Source organism: Malurus melanocephalus, unplaced genomic scaffold, assembly GCF_030028575.1.
Source record: "Malurus melanocephalus ecotype Western Australia unplaced genomic scaffold, MMel_1.1 scaffold_147, whole genome shotgun sequence".
Lineage (NCBI taxonomy): Eukaryota > Metazoa > Chordata > Aves > Passeriformes > Maluridae > Malurus > Malurus melanocephalus.
This window is the reverse complement of record NW_026623379.1, coordinates 1,700,671-1,713,390: the sequence shown is the minus strand read 5'-3', so window position 1 is coordinate 1,713,390 and position 12,720 is coordinate 1,700,671. Positions and strand designations below refer to the sequence as shown.

The 12,720-nt window shown below is 37.9% G+C and overlaps 1 protein-coding gene across 3 annotated transcripts in view; it reads right to left on the bottom strand.

The window, feature by feature from the left end:
- Positions 1-12,720, bottom strand: part of EHF (ETS homologous factor) — a 33,714-nt gene that overhangs the window by 9,191 nt on the left and 11,803 nt on the right. For all 3 annotated transcript variants that reach the window (XM_057371508.1, XM_057371507.1, XM_057371509.1), the window contains 5 exons: positions 5,963-6,062; positions 3,354-3,599; positions 2,982-3,041; positions 517-585; positions 358-426 (listed from right to left, as the gene is read on the bottom strand). In XM_057371508.1, the coding sequence (XP_057227491.1) occupies positions 358-426; positions 517-585; positions 2,982-3,041; positions 3,354-3,599; positions 5,963-6,059 (541 nt within the window). In that variant the 5' untranslated portion in view covers positions 6,060-6,062. The remainder of the gene's footprint in view (positions 1-357; positions 427-516; positions 586-2,981; positions 3,042-3,353; positions 3,600-5,962; positions 6,063-12,720) is intronic.

The window sequence follows — 12,720 nt, the reverse complement described above, 5'->3', positions numbered from 1 at the left end:
AGGAACGGGGCACTCGTTCGCCCGTACCCTGCTGCGCCACAGAAAAGCGTGGCGTGGCTGGAATGTCTCGTCTCTCTGACACTAATGTTTACTCCTTTGACTCTGTCATTTTCAAAGATGTGTGGAGATTACAGATTATTTTATCTCTCTCTTGACAGAGAGAAGACAGAAGCGTTTCTTTAYAGAAAGCTATTGTAATAATGACAGCTAATAAATCTGTCAGAATCAGCAGAGCTTGGTTTAAAATTACTGGAGGCTCAGATGCAAGCCTACAGCAGAAGACCACAGAGACTATTACATGTCGGTAGCTCTGGGACAAGTGATAAACAATTAAAAATGTAATTACAAGTTTCTTACCAGAAGACTGGTGACTAGGTGCCATCATGGAAATCTGAGCACGACAGAATGTTTTACTGTCCAATAACTCTGGGAATTAAAAAGAAGAYGTTTAAACTAATAGCCTCAGACAACAATAAAATCATCTCAGAATGCGAAAAGTATTGTGATGTTAGTTACCTACTGTGCTACCATAGCCACTGTCATAAAGATAATTTTCTTCCTTCCAGGACACCATTAATGATGGATCTAAAATTAAAGGACCAAAAGGAAAATCAGATCACTACAAGAACGTTTTTTAGCACAGAGGTAAATATTAAGCCCTGAGAAAATAAAATAAAATAATAATAATAATAATAATAATAATAATAATAATAATAATAATAAAATGGCTGTCAAGAGAACCAAGAAGTGAAGGGGTTATGTACAAAATTATTATTTCCTTTCACTCAAATTATGCCTGGAGTTTTGCATATTTGGGCAAATGTATTCACATAAAGTACTGACTTTTRGAAAGAATGTAGTATGCGCCTCCTTTTCCTGACTAATGTATCATTGTGCCTGGCCTTGGAGGTTTCCTGTGCCAGATCAACTCTAATTCTACCCAATCCAGTCCTGAATTCTCAGCCCCTGATGAGTATGACAATGYGTTGGAGCCACAGAGATGAAAGTGTTCTCAAATATCTAGTGAAACAGAAWGATGTTTATGATGAGCATTTATTTCTATAATGGTAGAACTCGAAAGTCCTCTCTGAAACACAGCTTCTTGTTTAAGCACACAGAGAGAAACATCAAAGACTAATCCTAGATGAAGAGCCATTTTATTCCAGGCACTTCAAGTCCCCATCCTTAAACTAAAAAAACACCTTCGTGATTAAAGAGGAATAATTTTCAGTGATCTTTTGGTCATATGGATCAATAAGCAGAACAGAAGTATTGTCTTTATGACCTGTACACTGGTCTGGAAATTACTTCCTTCACAGTGCATTTTTGAAGTCAGAAGCCTTAAAAATGTCTTTTTCTTTTCAAAGCAAGTCAGAAAGGATGAGATATAAGGTTCAAATCCAGGTTAAACCTAATTTTTTCATGTTCATATAAATGAAATCAAAAACCCCAAAATGAGTTACAGCTAAATCATCATGTTTGGCTAAGTTACCACTTATGACATAGGAATTTAGCAGGCATGCTAACTAATAGCTGCATGTTTGGGCACCCAGAGCTTGCGTTCCTACAATAGCACACACCCTTTGCTTGCTTGGACACCTGATCTGCCTAATGTTGCCTCTGAAAACAGGCCTTACCCAGCCAGAACATAGGGACAGGGCTTGCCTTCCCGTTTTGGTCTTTTTCAGTACCCACATCTTTGCAGCTGTAATGGTTTACTGGAGTGAGCCGGGCTTCCCTTCAAAACCACCAGCCCTGTCCCCACTGCCTCGCAAGAAGCAACTTTCCCAGCAGCCCTAATCCACAATTCCTGCTCCTCCATATGCAGAAACTAAACCCATTCCCAACTGCTCATGGTCAGCACCACCAGAGCCCCACCAGGCCTCTCCTGATTCAGCACATCCAAAGGAACATCCATCAGTTAGTCCTTTCCAAGATGTGCAGCTGAGGTACGTTGCCCTGCACWGTGTATCTCTAGTAGGAGGAGGAAATAATGTTGTACTAGGACCTCATAAAAGGGGATTTAAAGGATTGCTGGAGTTACCTCTATGAAAAGCAGCGAGGCTGCCTCATGCACATCTCCCATACAGCACAGGCACAGGTCAGGAGCGCATTGCAGGTTGCAATCCTTGCCTGCTGCAGGGMGAAGGTGCATGGTGTCCCTGCCTGGAGAGGCTGGGCTCTCTAGGTTAGCTGGATAAACAGGCTGACAGTCTTTGTTGGAGACACCACATGCAACAAATCTGTATTTGTTCTGTCAGCAGATATCAAAACATGGCTTATGGACACACCTACATACAAAGAGGCTGGGACTAGTGGCATGGACTGTGTGTGGATATGGGCAGGCATTCTCTAGCAAAGGAACCAGGAAAATAATTGTGCCTAAAGAGGATGATTTACCAAGCTGAAGTTCTTTTCTCAATGAAACAAAGTCCTGGGAGGAAAGGGATCTAGCTATGAATGCACTCAGAAAAGTAACTGCAACAGGAAAAATGCAGATTTGCTCAAATCACGCTACTGCCTGAACTTCAGTTTCATTGAAATGTGAAGAAATTAAAATGTAACRTTTTGTTTTCTCTCCAAGCTGTCTTGTTGGGAAATCTCGTGTTTCAAACATTAATGGCACTTCACAATTTTATTTTTTTTTAACTGAGCATATTGTTAAGATAGTTGTTTTGAAATCTGTTGAACAATGCATAGAATGAAGTCCTCTACAAAGCTGCCTTCACTGACCACCTCAAACTACTCSAACTTTGAACATCAGTGTAGACTGCTGATGCTGCAGATGTCTCCCAAAACCAGCCACATGCACATGGTATTACCCAAAAACTCAGAAGCAGGCACTAACTAACATTTGTACTACTTCTCTAATTCTGCATGATACACTTTCCATTTTATTTAAATAAATAAATTTTGTTTTCTCTCTCTTGGAAGAGGGGTCCCCCCCTTGTCAAAAGACAATTCAACCAAATGTTTCTCACCTGTTTGCTCTGTCTTCACAATGACATTATGAGATTGGTACATGTCACTTCCACACTGACCTGCAAGAAAGCAAATTGGCAGAGATGAGGTATGAGAATGCGCACGGAGGAACCAAATGTATTAGCTCCAAACAGCAACTTCTACACCTGTGCCAGAGGAYGGATTTTGAAAACATAACCTCTCTTCTTGATCCTTCAGATTTCTGCCTTAAGTCATAGCTAATAAATTTAGCAATACAGTAAATGAGCGATAAGCAGAATAGCAAACATAGCAAATATAATCTGCCAGGCAGGTCTCTGGGGAACATAAGTGACTCCTAAAAATCTCAGAATTCAAACCACGGTACATGTGTCTCTGTCTAATCTATTTACCATTCCATTTTAGGTGCTGGAGGTTGCTGTAAAGCAGTTGTCCTGCTGTCCCAGCTGCCTGAGTGAATTCCTGCAGGCTCATGCTACACAGATGTTCCCCATTGATATCAAACTCCTGGAAAGGTATGCAGTTGGCATCTAGTTGGTTGGTATCAAGGAGGTGCTGCAGCCACTCCCAGACTTGAAACTTCGTCCAGTACTGCGGGTGTATTTCGTGCCACTGGGTCCCATAGAAGCTACTGGATACTGGAAAAGAAAAAAAATATTTACTGACTATGATAGCATAACAGTCATCAACAACATTGCTGGAGAAGGTATTGTGGGATTTTTTGCCTCAGTTTTCCAGCTAAAAATTGGACATTATTTCATTATACACCTTTTGGCTGATTGACTTGCAGGAATTAATTTATTATTGTTAGCTAAATATACTTTAAGGGACCCCTTCTTTGAGGGAAGATACCTTACCRAAACACTGTTGAAAAGGTTGTGTGGAAAAATCATTTTATTGCATCAGAAAATGACAGAAAAGCCTTGCAAAACTCTCATAGTGGAAACTTTCTTTGAATAAGAACTTAGAAGGGGTTGAATATGAATCGTGGGGTTAAAAAAAGGACAGTTAAAAGCTAAAGCACTCTCATACTGCTCCACAGTAAAAGCCTATCAATGTGGGCTATGATTTCATGACAGAGTTGGCATTCTGATGGACRCACATTATTGCCATAGTCGTGTAAGGTGGTTTCTGAATATAGTTGTAAAACTCATTTCTAGTTATGGAAGCTGCCTCATTTTCATGTTAGAATGTCTGAAATCTTTTCTTGGCAATCTCTTAAACTGCTCTCAGTTCTGTCATTGCACGACAATAATTTACATGTGCAAATGGAAGAAATTGTACATRGGATATGATCATTATGTAAGATAAGAGCAAAGGCAGAACTGCTTTGGTCTGTCCTCACAAAGTTCARTGCAATTTATTCTCTGGGAAAGGAGGAAAACTGACTATGCCAGGCAGAGGTGACAGTGAGATAAAATGTTCACAAGTGCATGAAGGCTTTAAGGCTGAGGGAATGAGAGATTACAGAGGGAGGAGAGGCTGCCATGGCCTGGCACTGCAGTGGMCCCACTCCAGATACAGCACTGGTCTGTTCCTGGTGTCCCTTAGAAAAAGTTTAACCACACAGCAAGAAATACTGACAACGGTGGATATTGCTAGAGAACGACAAGCATCAGTCGGCACATTTTAGGAAATCACCTTCACTCAGGTGTCACTAGATCTCAAGGCTCTTCAACTGAGAAACAGGATACAGATTCCAGATAAACACAAAAACAATCCCCACAGTTATTTAGCTTTCTTTATCAATATTATTCAACAAGACCTGTGTCAGTAAATTAGAGAGTTTGGAGGACAGTCTCTCATCCTCCTGTTGAAGRATTTGTGGAATGAGTATGGAGGTTATTAATAGTGTGGCATAACAGAGAGAAAAAGTTTACTGGACCTGTCAAATGTCCCCTTKAAAAAGGAGGTTGACTTGTATTCTTATCAGTTCAGAAGAGTAAAGTGATTTCAGAGGCCACTAGAATCCTAATGTTAGTGAAGATATTTAATGAGAGGAAAAAGTAGCTAGGTAAAAGTAATTGAAGTGGCGAATTATTGCACAGGTTGATCTGAGCTTTGGGTTTCCTGTCCCACTAAAACATAAGTGAATCCTGAGAAGTTTCACACTGGAAATTTAACATAGACCCCCACCATTTCCCTCCATGAAATTCTTGCAGAGTGAAACTGAGGACTTTTTTGCTGTATGAATCTCTTATAGACAGATGGGCACATTTATTAAGCTCATCTTGATGTATTCCTGTTTATTTAGAAATTACACATAAAAAAGAGTAAGCATTTCATTAAGTGGGAGCTATCATGATAAGTTTTGTTGCAGCAGCAGCATTATTTGGATTAGAAGGACAACTGACTATCTGCTTATATTTTACCTRTCCACTGAATAATGAAAATAATTTTTAAATTACATCAAGCACTATACATAGAGATATAGGTTAATATATATTTTCTATACTGAAAAAATATATATGAATACATTTTTGTGTACACAGATATGTAACCAGAAAACAGTAAGAAGAAACAAAAAAAAAGAGAAAAAAATCACAAGCCACAAGCTATCTAGTTTTCTAATGCCAGTCTAATTAGAAAAATATCCAATAATTTGAGCTGAAAAAATAAATASAGCAAAGAAGCAAAAAGGCTATTCCCCTGGAAAGCCAGAGGGGTGATTAGCATTAAAGAGTAATGTTGGTTCAGAGGAAACATGAGCGTTTAAAGGTAAGGGAGAAAGACTTCTGGACTGAGAAGAGAGAACTTCTGGCACTTTCAACACCATTAAATTTTAAGAAAAAGGGCTAGTATAAACTGGTCTCTTTTGCAAGTTCAAATAAAGTTCTTACAAATAAAATGAGAAATGGAAATTCTTTTCTTACCAGAAGTGAAACTCTAGTAAATTATTACTACTGAAAAATAATTCTTGTACACGTTTAAAGGTGTAGCAGCCCCTTTCCCCCGGCCTCCCGAAAAAGAACACAGCTCGGAGCAGTTGAATTCCTCCTACCATTGCATGTGGAATATCCGTCTGTCCAGGAAGGCTGCTGGTGGAGTAGATTGCTGCTGGAATTGATACTCATTCTGCCAGCTCCTTCCAAAATCATGATCTGTAAGTGAACCAAACAGCTTCCTTAGTGACTGGTGTCTAGTCCAAGAGGTAAATGGCAAAAAAAAAAAAAAAAAAAAAATCCACTGAAGGTGAAGCAAGGAGGCCAATTCCATTTGTAGAAGATACAACTGAAATCAAGAACATGTTGACACAACCCCTTTTCCACTGCCACAAAATCTCCTTATGATAAACATTACCATGATTAATTTGCATATGCAAGAAGCAAGTTTCTACAGCTGCCCATCCATAAATGAATAATCTGTAATCAGAAAAKAAGCCAGATGAAAAGACAAGGCTCCTGACAGAGCAATACATGAAAACTGCCAAGCTTTGAGAAATGAAGTACAATTTTTTTTTCTATTTTAAAGGGAAATGCGATTTAAACATGTTCTTGCTTTTTTTTTTCTTTTTTAGGAGAGAGAAAGGACTTTTCAATAATTGCAAATTAAACTATAAGTAGACTACAAGCCATGCTCAGAAAATCCTTCACACAAAAGGATACACGTAATAATGTTACAAGGAGGTAGCATTACAGGGAATATGTTGTCAGCTGACCCAGTTTCTTATCTGATCTGTGTCAGCAGTGTCTATAACACTTCTTGGTAACAAATATCACAGATCATACGTTTTGAACCACCAAAAAAATCAGGTGGTGGTCAAAGAATCAATAAACAGAAATAATAAATCAAAAACAGAATCRATATTTTCGAGTGACACCACCTGCAAGACAGCATTCCCTTTTCAAGCAAACTTTCCTTTCCATGTATCKTAGCATTAGCACCATGAATATAATTGTCCTTTACTTTTTTATACTTAAAAAAAACCCTGCTTGTATGCTATTTTAGAAAAAAGTCACATTTATCCCATGCTCGATCATTCCAGTGAAAGTATACAAAATTCCTCGGTGATGGGTATTCTTGATATTTTAGATTATCTTTCAGTGGTTTAAAGTTTTGAAGTTTAAAAATATACATTAAAACCAAAGACATTGAGAAGATTCAGAAACTAATTTGTTAAACATTATAAAGGCTTTGGATTGTTATTCTTATATATACAGGAGAAAAAAAGAAAACCAAACCACTGTTCAAAAAATAGAAAGCCACAAAGTCGGTAAAAACAAAACATTAGACATCAGGATGGCATGTGCATGCAACTAGACTTCACCCTCGAATTAAAAAGATTATGAAATACAAAATGAACTTGTGAAGGTTAAAGTCACTGATCGTGACTGGCTGTTTATCCATTGAGGCAAATGAAAAAACTTCCATTGAGAGCACATGTCTACGCTCTCGACAAGCTCATGCCAGCAACCTTTTTGGTATAAGCAGTCAATAGAAACACTTATAGCCTTGGTTTTAAAGGAGCAGTCTGAAAATTATCCAGATTGGTATTTTCCTCTGTTATTTAAAATAAATCATATAACTTAAAGTTACAAGTATGTATTTCTTCCCCCTCCCCGACTCCTCTACCCCTCTATATCTTAAGAGGGAAAGGGAGAGAGAGGGGTTACAGACAATTGCTTAAAAAAACAGAGCCTGAGGAAGTTTAAGGAAGTTTATCACAGGGAATGGTGCTTTACAGTATAAATTACTTTAGGTTTGTTTTTTTTTTAGTTTTTTTAATTTTTAAAATTATTTTTGGTAGCTACACARAATGGCAAAATCAAACCATGTATAATTCAGCAGTTGCTTTCYGCTCCTATTTCTAGCCAATCTGTGATTCAGTGACCACTAGCAAGGAGGATTTAATTTCTCATAGCAGGTATATGGGGCTATAAAATATTAACAATTGAGCTAGAGATAMTTTTTGGTCCCATTCTAGCCAAATGGAAGATGACTATCATATCAGTCTGTACGTTTATACAAGTTAGAAGATATTTTTAGCCCTGTGTAAAGGCCAAGTGACTCGGTATTGCGAGTGAGAAGGTGTGGGGAAGGATTTGAATTCAATATCTTGATTATGAAGATGTTCAGGCCCTAACATATATAAATTACRTACCTGGTGAATAAGAACTTTTGAGCAATAATGGCCTTTTGACAGTCAATACATACACCTCTGAGACTGTACAGGTTGATGATCTATCAAGTTATTTCTTTAACTATGGTTTTAATCATTAAAGACAATTAAGTATGAATTAATGAAATATTAATGAAAAAGACCCTGTTACAGTATCAAATAGGGGTGAGGGAGAATACCAGCTATTCTGGGAAAGCTATAAAACTTGAGGATTAGGAAAACGCACTTCGAAACTTAGGTTGGTGAATTCACTTTTAAAAAAAACATTATAGCATGCACTTCAGAACATAAATCCATTAATCTGAAGTCACATTTACAGAAGCTATTTAAGAATTACAAATACTGTGTTATGTGGTTTTGTATTCTGCAACTTCTGTAGTTTCTGGAATTCTACACAGATTTCATAACTTGTGCAAAATGCTTACAGAGGTGTCTGGGGAAATGCGTGCATATGAACTGAAATTATTTCTGTGTAATTTTGTCCTGAAAAATCAGTTAATTTTTGCTTCTTCATAACTAACAGGTGAATTTCCAAACCAAAAGATCCTATGACATTTTGATTCRGCAACTGAAGCTATGAATAATTAAATAAAGCAAATCATGTGTCTTGCATAGTTTTTCCACTCCAGCAGTAACTAAAACCAATGCATATTAGAGATCTGAAAACAAGAATTCTGACAGCCTTTCCCCTAGATTTGTATGTTAGTTCTTTTCCTTTAAAATGTCCTGTCCCTGTTGCAGTCTAGCAGACAGTTGCTCTTCACCCTGAACAACATCAGTATTACTTTCAAGTAATATCCATGGAACTTGCTTTACAATTTAATCAATSAACACATCCTGGTTTTGGAAGTTAAATAAATTATCTAAGCCAGAACAACTTAATTAATTTCCAGTATCATCTGTAGGAACAATTGTGCCTAAGAGGGAAAATTTACAATATGCCTTTAATCACAGAAAGAGGTTAAAGTGATTAAGCTTTAACCCAAACTTTGCCGAAGTTCTGCGAAGTTCTTCAAGGAAAGGGTTTTTTGATGTCTCAAAAATTGTCAGGTCACCTCCTTTATCTTAATACAAGGGTGTTACCTATTTGGAAATCATTCTAGCACTTTGTTCAGGAAGAGTATRAAGTCCTAAACTAAAACTTCCACACCTTTGCTTGGAAGTACACAGCATTATGCTCAACAATATTTTCTGTATGAATACTAAACTCTGATTTTCTTCATGTTACCCATTTTGCTAAAAATTCATGGAAGAATTATGCTTATAGCAGTGTCTAATCCCATGCTTGAAAGGGTTTTCAGTCAGGATATTGGAAGTAGTGTGTTCCTCACTACTTTAGGGCCAAATGCTCAAATATCCCTGGTGTACAGACAAACCTGGTTAAAGGGTGTGAAACCTCGAAGGGAAGGACACATAAGAAGCTCAGTTTTCTTTTAATTATACTTCATGTATCAAAGTGAATTGTGGAACTAATGAAGCCTGGTTTCCTATGAATGTGTATCTTGTGGTTGGATTCTCTAGTGTCTCGTAAGATGTGAGTTCTGATTGAAGTTTTTCCCACGGTTGGGGCATTCATAATATCGCATTGTCTCAAAGCAGTGAGCTCAAGCGTCACTCTTTCTTTCAGATTGAGTATTAATGGATTTTCCTTCTGYACTTGGCAGCCAGTCTTCATTAATCCCATAAAAACTTCATATCTCTGGGACTTCTACCCCCATATCAAATTTAATTAAAATTGGTGATGAACTCCAAGATTGTTACAGGCCAAATGTAAAAGCCAAAACACAGAATAACCACAAAAGCCTCATTTCCTCTGGAAACCATGTTAAAAAGGGATTCTAGCTGAGCTGAGATTTTGGAAAATAATATAAAGATCTTGAGATCTGCCCCTCTATTATGACATGGTACATTCTATATCAGCACAGTTAAATATAGTTGTGCGCTGGTGTTCAGCAAAATTCTTTCTAGAGAGAATCCTATTAGAAAGAATCAATTCATTTAAAATAACAAAGTTCTTTCACCTATATTCACTATATCAGGTGGTATTTTAAGACCAAACACTGAAGGCCTCTCTTAGTTAAAGCTCCCACTGGAGTTTGAAGGAGCTTTGGCTGAGCCACAACCCAGCAACTTGGCAGTAGCAGGAGGTCATTTGCTCTGCTCTTCTTTTCCATGACCACCTGACCACTCTGAGTAATCAGCAGTAATGGAAAGAGCAAGAAGCCATGGCCTGCCTGTGGAGCAAATCCAGCATTGCAGAAAAACATATTTGCCAATCCTTGAACCTTGAACACTATATAGTGCACTCTATGCGAATTATTTTATTGCACTACAGGTGTGCTCTGAAAATAAATTACTTTGATCCTCATTTCCACATTCAGCCCAATGCATCTTAACAACCATATAGTTTCTCCTTTCTTTGAACCAGAATCTTTCAAGAACAGCTTACACTAAATTACACAAAAATTCTGAACACAGGAAAGGTGAATAAGTGGTACAGAGAAAGCCATTAAATCCTAAARTGGTATAACCAGAGCGATGTCAATTTGTATAGTTGCTCATGGACACAGAATTTACAAATTCTGAAGTGAATTTAAGGGGGTATGGAGGGGGAGCCAATAGGGGAAAGGGCTCCAAAGGGGAAGGAGGCTCCCAGCCCTCCCACTGGTAAAGCCACGCACTCTGCACAAAACACAACAATGATGTCTAGGGCAAAACAGACTGAAACTGCTAAGCCATGACTCCACCTGTAAGCTATGCAAAGTCTAAGAGTGACTTCTAGCTGAGACAAGCTCAGTGCAGCTCCTCCTGGCGTGTCCAAAAGGGTGGATCTCTTTTGGCATATTTACCTATGGGATTCTTCCCCATTTTTCCCCTTTTACCATCATGGCTGAACTTCAAATGTAGATTTCACCTGGGCCTATTTTCTTTGAAGTGTGTTATGTACACAGTGAAGACACAATCCCCGCTTTTTAGGGCTTGAAGTTTATGGAACAAGTATCTACAGAGTATGTTAAATATGTTAGATCATGATTGCATCTTGGATTACCGTCAAAAACTTACACAGTAATCTAAAATAAATAATACCAAGTGATAATTGCAATCGAGGTAACAAATTCTGGATTTTTAATCCTTTTCTTGAAAAATCAAAAGACAACTAACTGGGCAGAGTTTTCAAGACGTCACAAACAATGGACATGTACAATGTAGCACGTGGACTTGTTTTACACATACAGCTACTTCGGAAACATAAATGCCTTGTACTTGTAATGTATATGATCAATTAGCTGCTTTGCATTCCAACCAGCTATTTTACATTTCCAGTGGTGGTAAGGGCAGGCACAAACTGAATATATGAAYGTTGAAAGCCTGTTTGCATGTTACTGAGAGCTTTGGGTCTTCTGTTATGGGTTTTTTATTCCCTTTCATTTAACGTGCCTTACTAGCAGGGCTCCAGGGTCCTAGTCTGAGGCAGTATGTCTATACATGCAGTTATGGCTGACCCAAAGATTGCCCTATGATCTTTATCTGTCTAATTTGCAAAGGTCTCAGGTTCATCCTTGGTGTCTGTGCCAGACTCCCAGATAAGATATCACCCTTGCCATGGCTCACTTTCAAATGTGACCTTTTCTGCAGTGTGTTAGCATCTCTTCTGGCCATGTAGATCCACTTGTAGCTATCACACACTTTCTTGTTTCCATACCTATAGAGCCTATAGGGCAGAGAGAAGCCTCAAGAGAAACATCTCATCTGCACGCTGATTACTCGCAGGTATCCGCTTCACAACAAAAAGCTCAACTTTAGATCACTTTGCTATGGCCTGAAAGGTACCATTCAGGTGACAGTCTATGCAGCCTAACCTGTTTGATAATAACCTCAAGACTCACCACTAAGAGAACTGAAAAACTCTCAGAAAGCTTTGATGGAAGTTCATATCAAGAAACACTGTGATCGCACTCAATATTTGTTGTAAAACACACCGAGCGTTTGATGCATTTCATTTTTAGTCCATCTCTTGTGCCTTTGGGCCACAGTAACAAAATCTGTTTACTGAATTACATTATGAGTATAAAGTTCAAGGAACCATTTTTATAAGAAAACTTCCTAAATGATTTCCCAAATTCATAGTATGCAGGATTCTGGTTTGGATCTTTGGKGTTAATCTTTTTTCCTACTACACCTCTCTGAAGTGCACTTTTCTACACTTACATCTTTTTGGAGTATACAGCTGTGGTTYATATATATAAACCCACCTCTGCATGTGGAAAACTGGTGAGCTCTTGGTGAGCTTTCAGMAACTACATTGAGACCTTGATCATTTACTGTTGTGGGCTTTTGGAAAGGAAGACTTTGGTTTATTCTTTTGTTTTCTTTGAACCTTGTACATTAAATGTATACATAAAGGTAAACTGAAAGACCAGAGAAAGGAAGATGAATAGAGAAGGAATGTTTAACATATAGCTACATTACAGATAGGATCATGATAAACAAAACCAAATAAAGCTTGATTGGAATATTTTATTACTAAAGATTTTTCATGATGCACTACAAGGCAACTTTTGTAAGAGATATGTGGTGGCTGTTTTAACATGTTCATATGGATGCTTTAAAATCTTGCATATATATGTTAACTAAAGAGA